The sequence below is a fragment of the Chaetura pelagica genome, unplaced genomic scaffold, assembly GCF_000747805.2.
Source record: "Chaetura pelagica isolate M959 unplaced genomic scaffold, ChaPel_1.0 scaffold62, whole genome shotgun sequence".
NCBI classification, from domain to species: Eukaryota; Metazoa; Chordata; class Aves; order Apodiformes; family Apodidae; genus Chaetura; species Chaetura pelagica.
In genome coordinates, this window is record NW_009952438.1 from 350,754 (window position 1) to 371,557 (window position 20,804).

The following is a 20,804-nucleotide window of genomic DNA, read 5'->3' on the forward strand; positions in this document are numbered from 1 at the left end:
CAGCAGGAAGCAGGAGTTGGATGGTTCTTTCTATGTCAGGGGAAAATAGTCTTTACTGAGAAGCTCAGGAGGTCTTTGTAGTTTTGGGAAGTCCAAGTCCTCTTTTGAACCCAGATGCAAAGACAAAACCTTCTGAGGAGGTCCCAGTTCCCCACCACTCTTGCCTCAAGCCCATGAAAGTTTTGCCAGTCAGGGTCTGGGGAAAGAGACCAAACTGAAATCTCTAAAGACGTTGGAAATTCAAATTTAAAATAGGTAAACCTGACGTAGAGGTGTGATGGTGACCAGGAGAAGGGTTAATGAGCAGGGTGGGAGTCCCGGTGGGAGGGAGGGGCAGCTGAACTGAGGCAGAACCTGAGCATCCAGAAACCTGCTGGCCCTGAGGGATGCAACACCCAACAAGCTGCTTCCAGCTACTTGATGCCTTCCTGGCAGGGGTGGGGGGCAGTGAGCCAGGAGGACCTCAGCACATGAGGGGTTTCTGTGGTGAGGGGAAGGAGAGGACGGGGCTGGCAGAGGGGAGTGGCTGCCTTGGATGTGCTCAAACTGCCACATAATAAAACTTCCACACCTTCAGGACACAGACCATGCCTGAGATTGCTGTCAGGGGTCCGACAAGAAGTCACATCCTGCCAGCACTTCAAGGCACGTCCAGTTCCCTCTGCTTCAGAGAGGGAAAGGCACACTTGGGAAGTGCAGCCAGCCTCTGCTGCCACGGCCAGCACTGGGCTCAGTTACCAACTGGTGCATTAACACAGGGCTGGGCTGTCACTTGTGCCTGACAGAGTGTTTTCCCTGTGTGTGTCCACGTGCCTGTGCTCACGCACATGACAAGAGGGAGGGCTGGGCACTGAGCATCTCTGCCCCACCAACATGCAGCTCAGGGGAAAAAAAGTCACCTTAACTCTGCCCTGGCTAGAGAAGGGCCCTGTGCACCCACTCTGCTGGTAGAGACCGAGATGTTCCTCTTTAACACTGAATTGACACAGACCTGTCCTGGCTGGAAGGGACCTCCAGGGATCATCCAGTCCCACCCCACTCCAGCAGGACCCCCTGGAGCACATCCCACAGGGCTGCATCCAGGGGTGAATCTCTCCAGAGAAGGGGACTCCACAGCCCCCTGGGCAGCCTGTCCCAGGGCTCTGTCACCCTCACAGCCAAGAAGTTTCTCCCCACCTTTCAGGGGCACTTCCCATGTTCCAGCTGGTGCCCGTTGCCCCTCGCCCTGTCCCTGGGCACTGCTGAGCAGAGTCTGGCTCCATCCTCCTGCACCCACCCTCAGACACGTGTAGGCAGTGATCAGGTCTCCCCTGAGACATTCCTGGCAAAACTCTGGGAGCTGTGCCGAGTTCAGCCTTCTGAAGTGGCACGAGGTACCACCAGAAAACTCAGCTCCACCTTGATGCTTCTCCTGTGCAGCCTGATGCAAGGATTGCACAGCTTGATCATGGCACATGATTGGAAAATTGAAACTGCTTTAGGGCACTTTCCATTAAAACAGCTGCAGTGCACACAGCCATGCTGGTGAGTATTTAGAGAATTCTTATTTCTATAAACAGGATAAAGATGCAGCTAAATGCCCTCTTGTTAGTTAGTGTCTGTGCTGATGAGGAAATGCAGGGATTCAGTTCTTTTCCACGCACTGCACTGCTCCCCCCTCACCCCCTCCTCTTCACCTGAACCCTACAGTCTTCAGGGGGGCAACAGAAGGGGAAGCAGATCCAATCACCCCTCCTGCAAACCTTAATCCCTCGGATTCTTGGCAGGGTTTCAAGAAAGAGTCACGGGGCCTCCAGTTCCCCCCTGCAGAGAATCTGTCCCCACTGTGACCCTGCCGTGAGCTCTGGCCTGCGCGGTACAGAATTATCGTCTTTCCTTTCCAGCCACCTCAAAAGGAAGGACTGAAGTGTTAAGAGTTTATAAAAAAGAGATTTGGTGACACCAGAGATTCAGACAGTCATCAAAGCCTGCAGAGAACCCGACAGACAGCATGAGTGGAGAAGTGCCACCCTGGGACTGGATACTGTTGGTATCTTACAGTGAGCACAGTGCTATGCAGAGCTATTTGCTCCACAGCACAGTCATTCTACATTGCTTTCATTATTTGGCTAGAAAGCGTATGAATGGAATTGAGAACAACTACAAAATGTAGCAATGAGTGTGTTTGACCTCCTGTCCTCCTGTAATTTTTGCTCCTGACCATCAAAAGGCAGCTCCCAGAGTCGGGACCCTCTTCAAGCACACACAGAGGCTGTGCACGACACTCATCCCCCTTGGAGCCCAGTGGAAAGAAACAAAACGTTCCAGCTGAAGCATCTGGTTCCTTCCCACTCCTTTCCCCAGGGGAAGCAGGGCTGGGGCTGTTTTCTTACCTGGGTATGGCACTCTCCCTTTTGTTACCAGCTCTGTCAGCAAGATCCCAAAGGACCACACATCCGACTTTATCGTGAACCTTCCATACAAAGCTGCTTCTGGTGCAGTCCATTTAATGGGAAACTTTGCACCTAAGGAATGGAAAAAATGGGTCTTGGTCAGCACAGAGACAGCATCAGAGGGCCAGCTGGCAGGTGAGCCTTGTGCTCTGCAGGTGGACAGAGCTGCAGGCAAGAGTGAACTAACAGCTCCAGGGAGTATGGTCAGAGGGCAGAAGGGTGGAAGATGCAGGGCAGAAGGAAAGACCTAGCAGGGAAGGGGTGGGTTTGTCCCCAGGAGAAGGTGAAGACACTTAAATTCAGGTTTGAAGTCCTGTAACAGAAAGAAAAAAAACCCCAAAAAACAACCAACAAACTTTTAAAAACCAATAAGCCAAATATAATAGAAATTCCTTCTCCCGAAATGCTTTAAATTAACTTTTCCCCAAGATATTTGCAAGTCAAACACAGCACATCTGAACAGAAGTGAGATTTATGGGAAATGCACCTCCCAGTTCCCCTGCTCAAGCAGGGCAAAATGCAAAACAAACATGGTAAACCGTAAATTAAAAACAAACCTAATATTTCATTAGAAACATGCAAGGACTTCAAAATAACACTGTCATCCGAGTTGCTGGGAGTGCAGGGATGTCAAGGCCCAGCCCTGGCCTCTGATTTATAACTTGACAGTTACTTTAAGCTCCTGGCACTGAAAAGCCTGTAGTGCCTTCAATACGTGCAGCCCTAATGTGCTCATCCATCATCAGAGCCTGCAGGAGCCAGTTGTGGTAAGGATGGTGAGATAACAAGCCTTTACACACTGATTTATTTGCTTTTCCAATAATTCACTGTTTTCTCAGGGAAAATATTTTCAGCATGACTTTTAAAGAATAAAGTCTTGTGGTAATAATCAACTCACAGTACATATGAAAAACTATGCAGACATTTCCCTGGTGCCTTGTGTTAAGATGCAGTCAAAGGAGCTGCGTGGCTTCTTGCTGATCCCTGGGGACAAACACTCCCAAATTTGGAAAGAGACTGACTTGGAGTTCTCATCACCCTCTCATAAAAGTTCCCCCTTGGCTTTCAGGAGTGTGGAAACTCTAACAACGTGGACAAATCACTCTCAGGGAGTGAAGTTATGGCCCTTTTTTACAGCTCCCTGCTGGCCTGGTGCTGCTGTCACCTCCCCTCTCCATGCCCTCTGTCTCCTGCTCTACACCCTGCTCTGATGGGACTCACAGTAAACATGGGAATTCTCATCTCCTTACTCAGTAAAACATCAGGTGTGCTAACATTTTTCCTGCACTACATGTAAGTGATCCTAAGACAGACCCACAGAGTGGTGGGGTTGGCAGGGAGCTCTGGAGATCACCCAGTCCAACCCCTGCCAGAGCAGGATCCCCTAGAGCAGATCCCACAGGAACACAGCCAGGTGGGGCTGGAATGTCTGCAGGGATGGAGACTCCACAGCCTCCCTGGGCAGCCTGGCCCAGGGCTCCGGGACCCTCACACTCAAGAAGGGTTTCCTCATCTCCAGCTTCAACCTCCTGGGCTCCAGTTTGTGCCCATTGCCCCTTGTCCTGTCCCTGGACACCCCTGAGCAGAGTCTGAGTTCTGATATTACTCAGAAGCAAGTATATTTTTCTAGGGACAAATGCAGTTGCTCAAGTAAGTGCTGCTAAATTAAAATATGCCAGACAAAGTTTCACATCCCTAATGCTTGAAGTCAGAAACTTGCATCTAGTTAAGAGCCAACACATCAGAGGTTAGGTTTGCAGGAGTTGGAGGATTTTGGATATCTGTTCACTTCCAGAAAAGTCTGCCTCCTCTGTGTTTTCATTAGTTGCTATGCAGGCAGGAGCTAAAATTCAGGTGCTTGGCTTTGGTCTCCACCTCCCTGACCTTACACATCCTCATGGGACCAGCCTCAGTTTACAAGACTCCAAATTTGCAGAACCTCATCTTCTCTTAAAAACCACCTTGTCTGAGATGTCTGAGATGTCTGCAGCCTCTGTCCTGGAATCTGGCCCTCCTTCAGCAGCACCAACACGTGGGGTTGGCAACCAGCTCCCCCAGCCCCTGGGGCTCTACACCTCTTGCTGACCCCTGGAAAACTTGTGGACATGGCTTCAGATGGGCTCCAACAGGCAAGCTGGGAACAGCAGGGCTCATCTCTGCAGCTGAGATGGTGCTCACACCATGGGAGCTGCAGGAATAGCTCCAGGCTGGCCAGCAGCCCAGGGGCCTGGACGTTGGCACAGCCAAGCAGGAGGGTTTGATCACTCACATGTTGCAGGCATTTTACTCAACTTGCCTTTTTTCTTTAATCAGTTGTGTTTTTCTGAGAAGCTGAGCCAAACATGGCCTAATTCCCCTGTGCTTCATACTCAGATCCAAGGGTAGCAACCACCTACAACTCATCTTTGGAGGAAAGAAATCTCTCCAGACTCCTTTGTGTCCAACTCCCCTGGTATTTCTGCCTTCCTCACCTACTGCTGGTGTGGCACTGGGAGGGAAGTATGTGGTGTCGAGGGACCATGGGAAGATGAGAAGCAAGGTGAGTAGGTGAGAATGGGGGACAATTAATCCCCTCTTGTCCTCTCCCTCCCTCCCTGCCCTTGTCCCAAGCCCCTCCCCAGCTTTCCTGGAGCCCCTTCAGGCCCTGGAAGGTGCTCTGAGGTCTCCCTGGAGCCTTCTCTTCTCCAGGCTGAACACCCCAACTCTCCCAGCCTGGCTCCAGAGCAGAGCTGCTCCAGCCCAAGGATCATCTTCTTCTGGCCATGCAACATATGCCAGAGTCTATATAGTCCAAGAGAGCTGGCAACCCAGTCTGGTAGAGCCATCACTAAGGGGAAAGCAGAGAGCAGAGAGGATGCTCCAGGCTGGCCACCTGCTCAGCACTGCCCTAACACAGAGATCACACAGACAGTGTGAATGGATCTGTGTGACCCCCCTCAGGTGCTGCCTCCCACCTGATGTCTGTCCCTGGAGGCACAGGCAGTGTGCAAGCACAGAACCCCCCTGTGCTGAGCTCTGAAGCCTCCCCTCTGCCCCTGCCCGGGCTCCTGACCGACACACAGTCCCTGCACTTACCCTCTTCCCAACACACCAATTAAACAACCCCAGCCCTTCCCTCTGCCCAGGCCTCAGCAGCTTATTAAACAAGCTGACTTTGTGCTGCAGACAAATTACAGCACCAGATCATCAGATAAGATGCCTGTTACTGACAAGCACGTTAACACAGCAGAGCAGCCCCAGCTGACAGGGAGCCTCTCCCACTTGGAGGGCAGATTTTACATCACTGGGGGGGGGATTTATCTCTTTTATTTTTCTGGAACAGAACGCATGGCATTCATCAGGTCAGGATAGCCTGTCTGTGCCCCACGGCAAGGAACTGATCTGGAGCTTTTACCTCTGTCCCTTTTTGGGAACCTTTCAGCCCGGAGAAGCCTTTTTTGGTCTCTGCTTCTTGCAACCTCCTCGAGCCAAAGCTGCTCACACAGTTCCCTGCCAGGGCAGCTGCCTCATGCCTCTTGAGGATTTCTGTGAAGCTCCTGGGACCTCTGCCCAGGCGTTCACACAGGTTATCTATCTCCCAGGAGGATTTCCCTGGGAAAAACCCATCAGTGGCCCTGCTTTAATCCTTCACTGGCTACAGGCAGGTCGCGTGACGAGACGGAGCGCAGGGAGCTGGGATAATGGGGTGACCTTGGCGTTCAGCTCTCAGCATGGCTTCTTCTGAGGCCAGCAGAAATCCCTCAGAGCTTTGTTGTTTTTTTTTGGTCAGATCTAAATCTCTATGAAGCAGAAACCTCAGAAACTCGTGCCCCAGAGCCACCGCCAGCTTGATAATGATCCTGTTTCCGGAAACGCCGCAAAGCTGCTGCCCCTCAGAGCTGCAGCCCAAACCCAACGCAGCACCCCGGGCTCCCAGACCCAGAAAATGGGGGAACTCTCAGGTTAGTGACCAGAGGAGGTGGTGTAGGACTGAACTGCTGCTGGGTCTGGAAAGGGAAAGTCACAGAAGGTAAAACCAAAGCACGTAAGAGGAAAGGAGTCAGCCCTGGGTGTGCGGGAGGGACTGAGCGACTGCACTGGGTGTGCTGGGAGAGCCCGCACCAAGTGACAGGCCTGGCAACATCAGCAGTCAGAGGCAGGCCCTGGAGGCTGATCCCTCCCCTGGAAGTGGGGGGCGAGGGGCAGAACTGCAGGTCTGAACACCCCTCTCACCCTCTGCCTGCCTTCCTCTTGACCTGGCTGTGCCCCTTCTCCCAGAGCAGATGGCAGATAAAGAGCAAGAACAAAGCCCTGAAGGTTCCAGCCCACGGGACACTCGGTCACAAACCAGAGAGATCTGATGAGCTGGGAACCAAGTCTCTACAGAAGGACTAGGGAAAGCCTGGAAGGGTGAAAAAGTCCCTGCTCATTTCTAGGAAACCAAAATAAGAAGCATCACTTGCTCTGTAGCAGGGCAGGAAGGGGATCTTTCTAAGCGTTAAGGAGGCAAAAATTATCTGGGAGTTTATAAACACGTCCTAGAGCTCCAAAAATAGCTCTGACTTGCCTGGAAGGCATCAGAAAGATCCTTATTGTTTCATGTGTGCTTGGAGCAGCCCTGCTGCAAGTTCTGCCACTGTGTGCAGCAGAAACACGGCCTGGAAAATAACTCTGCCTTTTTCATTTTTTAAAAAAAATTATTATTATTAAGGCAATTTTAAATTTGTATCAGCTGCTGCTGCCCAGAATAGTAACAACCCTTCCCCAGCAACTCTCCACAGAAATGCCATGTGCTTGGCCAGGGCTCCATGGAGCTGCAGCCCAGCTCAGTGCAAGGGCAGCAGAGCTGCCTGCCTGGGACATCCCATCCTGGAGGTGAAGTTTCTCTCAGCCCCACAGGGCACCAGGAGTTTCCCAGTCCTGCCTCACAGGGCTGGCACAAGCACCACCGTGGCTGGAAGGAGGCAGGGCTGGGGCTGCCTGGCACGCTGGGCTGGGGGAGATGCTGCAGCAGCAGCATCCAGGAGCAGCAAGGCCCAGGGGTGCAGCCCAGCGCAGCAGGGCAGCCTTCCCAACGGGCGTCGCTTGGACATGGATTTCCCCTTTTGATTACTCACTTCCTCTAACAGCAAGAGGAGCCAAATGCTCATTACAAGCCAAGACCTTTTTTTTTTTTTTTTTTTTTGTCATATTTCATGGCAGGGTATAGCTGCTAGTCACACACTTTAAATCATTAGTGGCATGGCCATTTCTTTCCTTCCTGACGACTGCTGAGAAATGGCAGCGCAGGCAACAAACCGCTTTCTGTTCACCTCCCATCAGTCAGGAGCAGCCAGGCCCCCTTTGTTCCAACCAAAAAGTTACCACCAGGCTGAGTAATACCCATCCAGGTTCAGGAATCCTGCACTCCAGCCCGCTGGGGCTCAAAGCATCCCCATCTGTTTCCTTTCAAAGTATTTAATTGGAGACAAAAGTGACAGTGGGGGAAGGGAGCTGGAGATCAAGCAAGGCTGGAGAAAACCACCTCTTCCCCACGCTGACAATGAGCTCTGTACTAACACACTAAAGCCAAGAGAAGGATGACTGCTGAGGAGAGAGGCTTCAGATTTTTTAAGGCAAAACATTTCCCTTCTGCTGCTGCAGTCTCTGCCCCCCTCCTGCTGCTGGCCGGGCTCTCCTCCCGGGTCAGAATTCCCACTGCAGCAGCAGGCAGCCAGATAAACAGAGCAGTCCCCAGATGCATCCCCTTGGAGGATGAAGTAATAGGTCATGGGAAACAAGCAGAGGCAACCATTTCCTTCTGATACTGTGGTCTCCACCAAGCAGTGCTCAGAGTGAAGTTTAACTAAACAAACCGGGACTGAATCTCTCTCGGAGAAAAACTCCAGGGGTGCATTAAAAACCATCTTTCTTCCTCAATAAATGAAAGGTCCTTGCCAGCTCACCCGGGCTGCCCAACTGGCTTGGAAGGCAGGTTAATTGCAACGAAATGTAAATGGAGAGGGTGCCGCTCGTTCCAAAAATGCAGCCCTCCCTGGAACAAGCTGCCACTTAAGAAAGGATCAAAAAACCATCAGTGAAAGCAGGAAAGCCTTCCCACAAGATGGCTGTGATTACAGCTCTCTGGGTCTCCCTTTTAAGGAATTCTGCTGCTCTGAAAGATTTAAGCCTGGCCCTGAGGTCAGGGGAAGGAAGTTTTGTCCCCTGCTCTCAAGTATGGGAGGGATGGATGACTTCTCCATATTTACACCACAAGATGAAGCCAGGCAAACATGACTCAGATCTCCAGATCATCAGCAATGCAGGTTAAAAGCCAAACTACTTGTCCCTTCCCAGCCACTTTTTCCAGAATACAAGTGATTTCTGCCATGGAAGATGGGTAGGAGATACCCATGACCACTCTCCCTGCCAGTCCTTGACATGATGCTTTTCTTAGCCTAAAGCTTTTCCACCCCAAATCAGGTGATATTTATTGACTTTTACAATGTAAGCCTCTCCTCAACAGCAGGCAGGCAGGGCTTCACAGCTTTTAACCACATGAAGAGGGCAAAACAATTCTGAGAGATTTAAACCAGGAAGCAAACAGCTCATCAGAGGATTTCCTAGGGATCAGGAGCCTGAAGAGATCTGGCCCCAAGTAGGTCACACACTTGTCTATTAAAACAAATGATTAATCATGTCAAAATATATGTTGGGTGGTTTCCAAAGGGAACAAAAGATGTGACAGTAAAACAGACAAAAATGGAGATAGTATAGGACACTGTTTCAAAGCCATTTAGTAGATTGGATCTGGCTGCCTTGTTCAAGGAAAACTCTTCCCTGTTTACCCAGGGGAAGGGCAGGCAGGCAGTTCTCTGTCCACCAGAGCCTGCAGACACTCTCATTACTCTGGAGAGAATGACACCAGGCTATTTTTTTCTAGCACTGAGCAATTCCCACCCTCGGGCTGACGTGAATAGTGGTTAACTCTCCACACTAGCACCCACCACGGGTTCTTACAGACCCTCCCCAGGGTCTCTAAGACATAACCAGGCCTGAGTATGAAGCAGGCAGCTTTCAGGGGACAGGCAGCCCATGGTCCACATGAGAGCTGCTGCTTCCAGGCCAAGAGAAGGCATGCTGGAAACTCTCTGGCTCCTTCTGTCAACACTTGGAAGCTACAGAAAGAGGTCAGCTTTCCTAAGAATAAAAGGGAAAATCCAGGCTGAAACAGGGACTCCTGGTCAAGAGAAAAAAGCTCCCAACAGAATCACCGAATCTCAGGGGTTGGAAGGGACCTGGAAAGCTCCCCCAGCCCAGCCCCCCTGCCAGAGCAGGGGCACCCAGAGCACATCACACAGGAACGTGGCCAGGGGGGCTGGAATGTCTCCAGAGAAGGAGCCTCCACAGCCTCTCTGGGCAGCCTGGCCCAGGGCTCTGTCACTCTCACAGCAAAGCAGTTCTTCCTGAGATTCACATGGAACCTCCTGTGCTCCAGTTTGCACCCACTGCCCCTTGTCCTGTCACTGGACATCACTGCACAAAGCCTGGCTCTGCCCTCCTGACACTGCCCTGAACAGATTTGTGCCCATGGATGAGGTGGCCCCTCAGTCTCCTCTTCTCCAAGCCCAACAGACCCAGCTCCCTCAGCCTTTCCTCAGCAGGGAGATGTTCCCCTCCCTCCAGCATCTCTGTGGCTCTGCCCTGGGCTCTTCCCAGCAGTTCCCTGTCCTTCTGGAACTGAGGGGCCCAGGACTGGACACAACATTCCAGATGTGGCCACCCAGGAAGGGGTGAATGCAGGTGAGCAGCACTCAGAGGGCCTGTGCTTCCTGGTGACCTACAGGAGGGTGGAATGGGGCACTCCTGGCTCAGGCACTGCCACTCGTGGCATTTACTGACAGGGTTGGGCAATCGCTGCCAGCGGCTGCCACAGACAGGGAGGACAGCTGTGGCTCTGCAGGCTGGGACCCACATCTGACAGCTGAGCATGGCTTGGGAAGAACAACTAACTACAAAGAGCCTGTGTGGTGGCTCAGTCTGAAACACACACATCTCTTTGATAGATTTGTGTAGGGGATCAGAGCCCAGCGGTGCCCAGCAACCTGCACGGCCCTGGAAAAGGCTTTTCCTATTCATGGAGCTTCTCAAGTTCCCAAAGAAAACATAGTGGTGCTCAGACAGACAGCTCCACTGCACAGAGACACAATTCTTTCACCTGTCTGAAATAAGAAAAGCACATAAGAATAGCACAGCAATGTTGACAGTGGTTAGTAAATACTGGAAGGCGCTCTGTGGAATAAATCGTTTAGGTCAGGTTTTCTGAATTCCCCTGTCCAGGCTTCCAAGGCTGGTTAAGTAAAGCATCCTCTTTGTTATGGCACCATGAGGAGCTTGTCTGCACTATCAGTTCACCCCCCTGTGCTCTCACTCATCACCTTTGTTTCATTTTGGCCAGTTTTAAAGGGATGGCAACTAGAGCAGCCTCTCACTTGAGGACACACTCAGCAGTGAAGCCTGGGCCAGGAGTCAGCAGCGCGTGTCAGAGCCAGCTGCTCACAGCCACATCCCGCCGTTCCCCTGCCACAAGGACCACCCTGAGGGCCCCGTATCTACCTTGTCTGGCTGTATATTCATTGTCTTCAATCAGCCTTGCCAAGCCAAAGTCAGCAATCTTGCATATGAGGCCGTTCCCCACCAGGATGTTCGCGGAGCGCAGGTCCCTGTGGATGTAGTTCATCCTCTCGATGTAGGCCATCCCGGCTGCCACCTGCAGGAACACAGCTGGGCACTGGAGAACCAACTCAGACACACACACAGGCTATAAAAACACCCACGGGCTCAAAAAAAGACAGACCTGGGCTGCCATGTCCACCAAATTGGGAAGCTTCAAAGCTCTTCCTTCTCCGTCTTTCAAGAAATCTAGCAAGCTCCCTGCCAAGGCAAAGTTGACATGACAGAGATGTTAGGGACACAAGGGCTGTTCATCAGGGTGGAGGCACAGCAGTAGGGGCAGCACTGAAGGCAAGCAGCATCAGGAGATCCAGTGGACAGCCTCAAAGAAACCCCCACAGTACTTTGGAATTCTCCTGTTAGACTCTTCTTTCAGGTTGGCCTGCAGAAGAGGGTCACTAGTCCAAAACCAGTTGCAAGGGAAAGAACCAGCATTGTTTTTCATTTTCCTGACCATAACTCAGAAAGCTGATCTTCCTTAAATTCTCCAGTGCTCTTTGAAACTATATACCTGCTGCTCTCTAAAGGCCTCAGTTAGCAGCAAAGCATCAGCTCAGTTCCAAGCCACACAAGCTATGGAAAAAATCAGATCCCAGCTCAACCTGCTCCAAATGAAAGGTCAGCCTGGAGCCTGGTAAACCCAAAGGGGCTGGCGTTAACAAAGACTAATTTTCCTTGGAAACTGGTAGTGCTCCTTCTCTAGGTAACCCGTAACTAAACGTAGCATGAACCATTAATTTTAAAAGACCACTATGCAAAAACCAGAGGAGACCAAGCAGAGATCAAATGAAAGCAATTTTAGCAAAAGCAGCAAGGACGCAGTGCAAGGGAAAACAGGGAGTTTCCCTGTAGCTTTTGGAAACAGCAAGGATGAGAGAGCTCCCTTCCCTATCTTGTATTTAAGCAGGCAAGTGTGAGAGTCTCCTTTAAATAAGGTCAGTGAATTGGTTTAATAAATAAGGGGAGAAGACAGATGATGAGGCGTTTCTCCCCTGATAACTCGTCAGCCTGGAGCTCAGATCCAAAGATGTAAAATGTTACAGTAAAAACTAGTAAAGTGAGCCAAAACAAACCACGCACTTCTGAAGGGTTCTGAGAGGTCTCTTTTTTAAAGAGGAAAAAGCACATGCTTGTTGCTGAGACATATGATTAAAGTGTGAGTTACTCAGGGCTTGGACGCCTCCGAGGAGGGAGGTGGGCAGGCACCTGCCAGGAAAATAAAAACCAGCTCCAAACAGACTGAAAAAAAAATGCACTCAGAATTTCAGAATGTATCCCCCGACGTGCAATGAAACTTCCCTGTGAGAACTTATGTTTCCTATTTGGTTCCTCTGCTTTTCCAAAACAAGCACATTTTTCTGCCCTGCTCTCAGCACCCCCGCTGGAGATCTGACGGAGCAGAAAGTTTTCCTTTTCTCATCTTACTGCACCGTTACCAGTTCAGTAGCTTTAAAGACAAAGCAAAGGGAGAAGGGGAAAGGAGAGGGCAGAGAGGAGGCAAAGCACTGTATGTGCAAATCTTGTACTCAAATGATCAATGAGGTGGACTGGAAGTCAAGCCGAGGCCTGAGAGCGAGGTGCACGTGACACAGCTCAGGGCTGCTGGAAGAAGGAGCAGAAATCTTAGGCTGACAAGGAAACACTAAAGATGCCAGATAGGAACTCTCTGGCACCAGGAAAAGTGAGGGTCTTGGGAAGCAGCATGTGATGCCCTTCCAACCTGGAGAATGCAAAGCCCCCCTGTCAGGGGAGCTGAGATGCTGATGCAGTTGGGATGAACCAACTTCTCCCTCCCCCGCCCAGCCAAACCTTCTTGGTACATCTCGTGGATTTCAGGTTTTGGGCCCAGTTCAGAGTGGAATTAATAACTCTTCTGAAGCCAGAGGTGAATTTAGCTTCCTGTTCCCTCTCTCCTGCCTCACACGCTGCTCATGCATCTCAGGGCACCTCCCTCTGCATCCACACTGAGCACCAACAGAGCCAGAAAATGGTTATCAAGAGCAGCAGCTGCAGCTTCACCTTTGCTCATGTACTCCGTGACAATGTAGATGGGTTCTTCAGACACCACAGCATAAAGTTGCACCAGTTTGTCATGTTTTAGCTTCTTCATGATTTGGGCTTCCTCTAAGAAGGATTCTGGAGACATAGTGCCAGGCTTCAGGGTCTTTATAGCCACTTTAGTATTTCCATTCCACGTACCTACAAGCACAGATACTTAGTTAGATGGAACAGCTTCTGCTCCTTCTTCTAGCTGATGCCTAATGCAACCAAGGAATAAACTAGCAGGGACACTTAATAGAATTGTATTTTTTAAAATGTGGTTCCCCATGTTGCCTCATCATGCTGTTCCTCCCACGCCTCCCTCATATTTGAGTCTTTTTCTATTATACTGAAAAAAAATAACAGCCCCTCTGGCACTAGGGCATGGTTGCTGTTGTCCTGCTCAGACAATGCTCCCTCTGATGCCCACAGAAACCTTCTCTGAGCAAGGAACGTGGGACTGCTGAAACCCATCTTCATGCATTCCCAGTAATTGCTACAGAACAACAACACAGCTCCAGTCACAGATCTGGGTGACAAAAACCAGTTAAACCCAGAACTTCCCATTTTCAAGACATTTTGGGTTGTTTTTTTTTTCCTGATTCAGAGGGGAAAAAAAAAATACAAAGAAAAAATCCCAAGAAACGAATTCTGAATTTATTTCATTTTAGAAACATGAGTTTCCAAACTGGAATGCATTTTTTTCCTCCCCCTCACTCATCCCCAGAAACCCAGCAGCTGCTGATTGAAGAGGAGGTGGTTCCTGTCCAAAAAAACCAAACCAAACCAAACACCTACCTACGTGAAGTTTCTGGGGGGCACGGAGGGCTGGGGGAAGAAAGGAAACTGAAAATGGGCAGAAATACCACTTTTCCTAGAGCCTTCTGGTTGTCCCTTGCCCAGACTTGCTAGAACCCTGCTCTAGAAATGGCTTTGACCTGTGATCTGTTGATAGGGAGCTGCTGTGTGATAGGTAAGGCAGAACAACACTAAATGGCTTCAGGAATTAGTGAGATTGGGTGAAAATGACTCTTCTGCACTCAAGCATGAGGAAAGCAGAAGGCCTGCCAGGTACGTGAGGACTCAAGCTCAGAAACAGCTTCCATAAACTGTCATAAAAAAAGGTCACATGTAAAGCCAGCCTGCTTTGCCTTTGGTAAAAGCACATGGTCACCAGGGCTCAGCTGCTGCATGGGAACTGGTTAAGCCAAAATATCTTCATCACCAGCTCTTGCCACCTCCCAGAGCATGAAATGAGCTGGGCTGGTTTCTGTGCACGTGGCCACGGTGGAGCCACAGCCTGGGGTGTCCCTCACCTTCAGGGCAAGCCTGTATCTTAAAAGCAGCTGTCTGAGGGGAAACTGAGGCACGAGCCAGGCAGGACTGTGCAGGGAAAGCTGGGCCTTCACCAGGCTTTGCTTTTCTTCTGCCACCTCTGCCACTGGGGGGGTATCGTCCTGAGCCCCCACCACCCAAGAGGGGGACTCTGGAGGTCTTAGTTTGACTCAGCCCTTCACACCAGAGCTGAAGCAGGACTTTGGAGACACTGGAGACACTCCCAGGTAAGCTGGGAAGGACGAAGTTTCACCTCCTGATTTCAGGGGAGGTGCGGCCACAGCTGGAGCACTGCCTGCACTTCTGGGCACCACAGCATCACAGGGACATTGAGCTATTGGAGAGTGTCCAAAGGAGAGCCACGAGGGTGGGGTGACATATGAGGAGCAGCTGAGGTCACTGGGATTGCTCAGCCTGGAGTAGAGGAGGCTGAGGGGTGAGCTCCCTGCAGCCTGATGTTCCTCAGGAGGAAGTGATGGGGCAGGTCCTGAGCTCTCCACTCCTGTGAGCAGTGACAGGGCTGGGGGAAATGGCAGGAAGCTGGATCAGGGGAGGCTGAGGTTGGGTATCAGGACAAGGGTTTTCACCCAGAGGGTGGCTGAGCACTGGAACCAGCTCCCCAGGGCAGTGGTCACAGCACCAAGCCTGCCTGAGCTCAAGAAGCCTTTGGCTGATGCTCTCAGGGACATGGGGTGATTCTTGGGGTGCCCTGCACAGGGACAGGAGTTGGACTCATGGTCCTGATGGGTCCCTTCCAACTCAGCAGGTTCTGTGGGTCTATGAGTCTATGCTGGGTGAGAGGGAGCACGTTCTGTCTGGAGGCACCGAGCTCTGCACAGCAGTGTCCTCAGTCACAGCCACGCTGCAGACATGCTGCCCATTCCTTGAAAAAGGAATGAAACCCGAGTTTCATGGCCACCAGGATTTCTGTCACTGACATTAACAAACTAGGATTTTACCTGGTGTGTTAACAGGGTTAATGGTGTATTATCTCTTTGCATTGATCTAATGAAAATCCCCGGACTTGTTCTATCACCATGAAGTGTTTTCAGCAGTTCTATTTTTAAATATTGTTCTGGATTTCTCCAGTTAAAAAAAGAAAACAAAAATGTTAACTTATCCTCGCAGACAGATTTCACTTTAAATTGTTAAATCTTCTTCTTGTGGTTTGGAATGTTTCTATCTAACAGAAAATTAGCACAGGTTCCCCTCTGAATTCCTCCCATATGCAGATGGTCACTACTTTATCAATTTTTAATTATTTTTTACTGTGTTAATCTTAAACCAATTTGGTGATGCTTCTGTTAACATATTTTTACTATACATTACTTTAAGAAACAGAATTTTATAATTGTAATAATAATTTTAGCATTGGGGAGGGGCTAGGGACAAGGGCTTATAGTGAGAGGACAAGGGGGATGGATGAAAACTGGAGGAGGGGAGATTGAGGTGAGACATGAGGAGGGAATTGTGGAGTGTGAGGGTGGTGAGAGCCTGGCCCAGGTTGCCCAGGGAAGCTGTGGCTGCCCCATCCCTGGCAGTGTTGAAGGGCAGGTTGGATGGGGCTTGGAGCAGCCTGGGCTGGTGGGAGGTGTCCCTGCCCATGCAGGGAGTTGGAACTGGATGGTCTTGAAGGTCCCTTCCAACCCAACCCATTCCATCATTCTATGATTTCTGACAGCTGTTTGGTACTGGTACTTGGCACTTTATTTCTCACAGGTGATTTTAAAAAAAAATTATTAGCTGCATTTGCTCCTTCAGCTTATTGCATCAGTTTCAGATCTATGGCACACAAACCTGACCCCTGAATATTAACCTTCAACTGAAACTCTCCCATGCAGCCATGATGGAGGAGAAGAAGGTGAAAACTGCAGCTGGGGATATTAATGAAAAACACAGGGAGCTTTTTTTTTTGCAACAGGTCAACTGTAATTCTGTGAAATTCTGTACCTTTCTATGCATATATTCTAGTCTATACATTTCACAGACTTGCTGGAGTCTTGCAAGGGAAAACAGCTGCCAGAAGCCAGGAGAGCCTGCTGCTTATTTGGGTTGTGTCACTGGGACAAAAAGAGTGGCCAAACTGCTCCACCAAATTTTTCTGAAGAAACAACATATTGTGTGATTCTTTACTTGAATATTTCTTTGATTGAATCGGTCAATTTAAAGAGGCAACACAGAATGGAAGTTGGCACAAAAATGGAGCCCACATCTCATTAAAGGGTCACTATATTGTGTTTCCAGGCTATGGCCACACTAAGATTTATGTATGTTTTAAATTCCTATTGTTTTGTAGTAATTAAAAGAAGGGGCCCCTGGAGGGGGGGGGCAGTAAGTAAAGCTGGCAAGTGTGCAGAAAACAGTGTCAGTGGGTTTGGGAAATGTCAGCATTTCTAGACTTCAAAGTGGGGGTTCAGCTGGGCTGGGCAAGTCTTGCCTCTATTGTCCCTGGTCTGTATATGGAGTTATGGGGTCCTGCTGCAGATACAAACTTCGAAACAGACTTCAAGAAGTGGATGCAAAGCCAGCCTGACAATACCAGCTTGCTGATCCTTGCCATTATTTTTAAACTGGGAGAGCAGATGGAGGCACTTTCAGGGGCTGATCCCATCGGTGCTGAAACACACGAGGAAATTGGAATGTCCACTTACCAGGTTAATTTCTGGTGAGCCATCCTGACCTGCCTTACCAGCATTGTTCCTATGGTAATAGCTAGTAATTGTGTAGTCACCCAGGTAAACCCAAGGCAGTTAATGGAGTTTAATGCCCTGACCTCTCACACCAGCGTGTGCAAGTGAAAGGAAGTTTCCCCCTGGATTACTGGAGTTGGGTCTGACTGGTTTAGGCAACCTGGACCACCATGTCACACTATTCTGACCTTTTAGCTTACAGATCTCAACTTGAAATGTTTATTTCTGCCAAGAGGGCCTTAAAAGATCCATCCAAAGCAAAATATATTCTCTGCCTTACCACGCCACACTTCAGCGAAACAGCCCTGACCAAGCTTCTGCTCCAGAAATAATGAATCACGTGCAACTTCCCATGCATCTTTAGCCAATCCAACAGTTTGTGGGGTATTATTCGTAGCAATCACAGTTAAGTTAAAACACAAACCATCAGCTTTCTCTATAGGAGAGGAAATTAATAAAAAAAACACACTTATAATCCAAAATTACGCATGCATTGAGAAAGATGGAAGGTGACTTGTCTCTCAGTGCTGCATTAAAGTCCAGCTGCAAACACTGAGTTCTGGATGCTGAAGGTGTGGAGTTTTCTGTTAGCTCACAGAAAAAGGCTCCTTGGTCTCATTAACAGATTACTGCTCCAGCCTTGATTTATTATTAAGACAGTGGCAATTTGTCAAGATCAAAACCTTGCAAGGAAACCCGGGTGTTCGGTTTTCTTTTGCCATCAATTACAGTGAAAGCTGAAGATTAAAGAATTTCAGTGTCCAAGGCAGGATCCCAAAGACACTTTTGCTAAAGGCTTGAGCTTTGTTCTTTCTTTTTGCCCTCCCTTGGGGGTCACAGTGCCCTCCATTTCCACCTTCCATCTTGCAATCCCCACACAGAGAGCGATTTTAGAATAATCATTGTGCTCCATACCCATCCATACTTCCCCAAACTGCCCATTGCCCAGTCTCTTGATCAACTGTAGGGATTCTCGTGGAATTTCCCAGACATCTTTGGTTTTGACAGACAGATCAGTAAGCCTTGGCATTCCTTTATGACAGGGCACTACTAAGCGGCAGCAAAGACCTGCAGCTCTCTCTGATGGAGCCAGAAGTGAAGCCAACAGCAAAGGAGAGGAAAGAAAAAACAGGGTGACATGAAACAAAAACAGTAAGCATAAAAAAAACCCAACGCTACTCACAACAGCTGTTAGTTGCAAAAAAACCACAGAGCATCCTGGAGGATTAGAAAATGGACACTGAGGCATATTCATGGGAGACAGGGCAGGAAACATTTGAGGCTCTGCTTCCACAGCCTGACACGGAAGGGACCACCAGGGGTTTCTCTGATGGACTCAGGGTTTCCCTTCTCCCACAGGGCTGTGTGAGGGTCACTTCACAGGCAGCTGGTGCACCAGAGTGCTGTGTGACTCCTGAAAAACCAGCTGTGAGTCACAACCTGGATTGCTTCTGTACTGAGCAAAAAGAAGCCCAGGGAAGATTCACTCGTTCCGAAAATCACAGCGATGAAAACTTGGTTGGACTCCTGCTAGTTTGTTTTGTAGGCATCCTGGGAAAAGGTATTTCCTGTATTATACTCAGCAAAAAGGTGGTTTTGGGGGTGACTTTTTCTGCCATTCTTTCCCGACCAAACCTTTTATCAGCCTATGCAGCCAGTCCTACATCACTTGGGGCAGATTCATTACACTTGTCCCTTGCAGAGCTCCACAGCAGCCTGAACTGTGACAGGTGTCACAGGATATTTTAGCAGGAGTAAAAGTAAGTCTATTTATAAAAATGTGTATATAAACACACAGATTGCTGTGTAGCACACTGTGCTGCACAAAGCAGACTACAGCAGAGCAGAACAAGGTGGGGAACTGCAGCTGCATTTCAGCCTCAAACATCATTTTTATCCTCCTGTGCAGGATTTCTTTCTGGGCAGGGGAGGAGTTTGTCTCAGCACCACAAGGTGGGCAAGCAGTGAAGCTCCTGGCAACACCAAGCTCTGCCTCCTCAGCACAGGTGTTGTGGGGTGGTGGGGAACTCCCTACAGACACCCTGACATGGACCTCATTGTGTCTCCTGCAGCAAGACAGCAAAGAGCACAAAACAGGGAAGATTAGCTGACCAGCTGGCATGTCTTATTCCAGGGTAATTCCAATGGGAACATCAGGATAGGGACTACTCAAAACATGGACCATATCTGGAAAGCTTCCTCATGAGTTTGGGCAGCTCCAGAAAGAACCAGCAGGTTTTTAAGACCTCCTTGTTTTCTTTAGTGGAAAAATAAAAGCTCTGAGGAAATGACCTCAGGTTGTGCCAGGGGAGGTTTAGATTGGATATTAGGAAAAAATTCTTCACTGAAAGAGTGGTCAGGCATTGGAACAGGCTGCCCAGGGAAATGGCAGAGTCACCATCCCTGGGGCTGTTTAAAAAACCTGCAAACTTGACATTTTGGGACACGGTTTAGTTGGCATGGTTGGGTTGACAGTTGGACTTGATGATCTTAGAGGTCTTTTCTATCCTCAGTGATTCTATGATACCATGAACTTCATCATTCAGGTAAGAAGAAGCTGGGGTAAGAGGAAAGTCTGGGTAACAAGGGTACCCAGCAGAGCCAGGAGAGCCCATTGCTGGGACACCTGTGTTGTGTCTGCACTAGGGGACACTTTCAGCTGCCAACTCCTGACCCAGGACTGCTACATGAGACCAGACCTGCACTCCACCTGGCTGCCTGGATTCCAGCTGCCTGGAGAAGAGGGCTCTTCCAGTCTGGACAGCTTTGGGGAGAAGGCTGAAGGGTGGGCTGCAGAGAAGCCCTGTCCTGCTGTGAAGGCACTGCCCTGCAGCCTCAGCAATGAGGCTGATCTTTATGGAGTCACTGGGGCTTCTTCCAGCTCTCCCTAGGATTCAATCCAGGCACTCACGAGGTGCTGTGCTAATCTACCTGCCACAATCCAGAGTGCAGAGAGGGGGCAAAAAGCAGCCTCTATGTTTTAAGCCAGCTGGGGCTGGCATGGAATGAGGACTCCTGGGTTCACCTGGGTCTGGGAGACTGCAGGTGGAAGCTCTGAGTGTGGGTCTGTACCCTCCTGAGCTACCCTCCCTGGATCCTCCTGGTTACACCTCTGTGTGGCACAGACAGGGCTGTTTCCAGATCTATTTGTATCTGCATCTGTGCATGGAAAATCCACCACCCAAGTCATTTGACCACAGAAAATTAAAAGTTGACATATTCCAGCTGGTAGAGCGGGGCTGAAAATTATCTTCCCTGTATGTAAGTTTTTCTACATTACTTAGCTAAGTTTAATGTAGAGTCACCAGAAACAACTAGAAATTCTCCCAGGCAGGAAATATCCATCAGAAACTGGGCAGAGAAGACAGCCAGATGTCTAGTATGAATAGCATAAGAATACAGCAGACAAATACAAAGAATACAGAAAAAAACACCCCACAGAGAAGTTGATTTCCCAAGTTAAAAAAAAAATATGCAAATTTTGGAGCAGCGAGCACTTGAGGTCATCTGTTAATATGAGAGACTAAAGTAAGGAAAAAATGAAAAGGAAAATGATTCAAACCACACATTTCTGCTTAAAAAAATGACCATATTGAGAAGCAAGTCTTCTACGTGA

General features: G+C 49.5%; 1 protein-coding gene across 3 annotated transcripts in view; it reads right to left on the reverse strand.

Annotated features, from left to right (window-relative positions):
- FYN (FYN proto-oncogene, Src family tyrosine kinase) overlaps positions 1–20,804 on the reverse strand; it is a 39,941-nt gene that overhangs the window by 7,178 nt on the left and 11,959 nt on the right. Inside the window, exons 6-10 of one of the 3 annotated variants that reach the window (XM_010008383.1) lie at positions 17,469–17,624; positions 13,143–13,322; positions 11,248–11,324; positions 11,007–11,160; positions 2,373–2,504 (exon numbers count right to left, since the gene is read on the reverse strand). In XM_010008383.1, coding sequence (XP_010006685.1) covers positions 2,373–2,504; positions 11,007–11,160; positions 11,248–11,324; positions 13,143–13,322; positions 17,469–17,624 — 699 coding nt within the window. Of the gene's footprint in view, positions 1–2,372; positions 2,505–11,006; positions 11,161–11,247; positions 11,325–13,142; positions 13,323–17,468; positions 17,625–18,103; positions 18,269–20,804 lie in introns of all 3 variants that reach the window. The other 2 variants (XM_010008382.1, XM_010008384.1) reach the window with 2 other exon arrangements.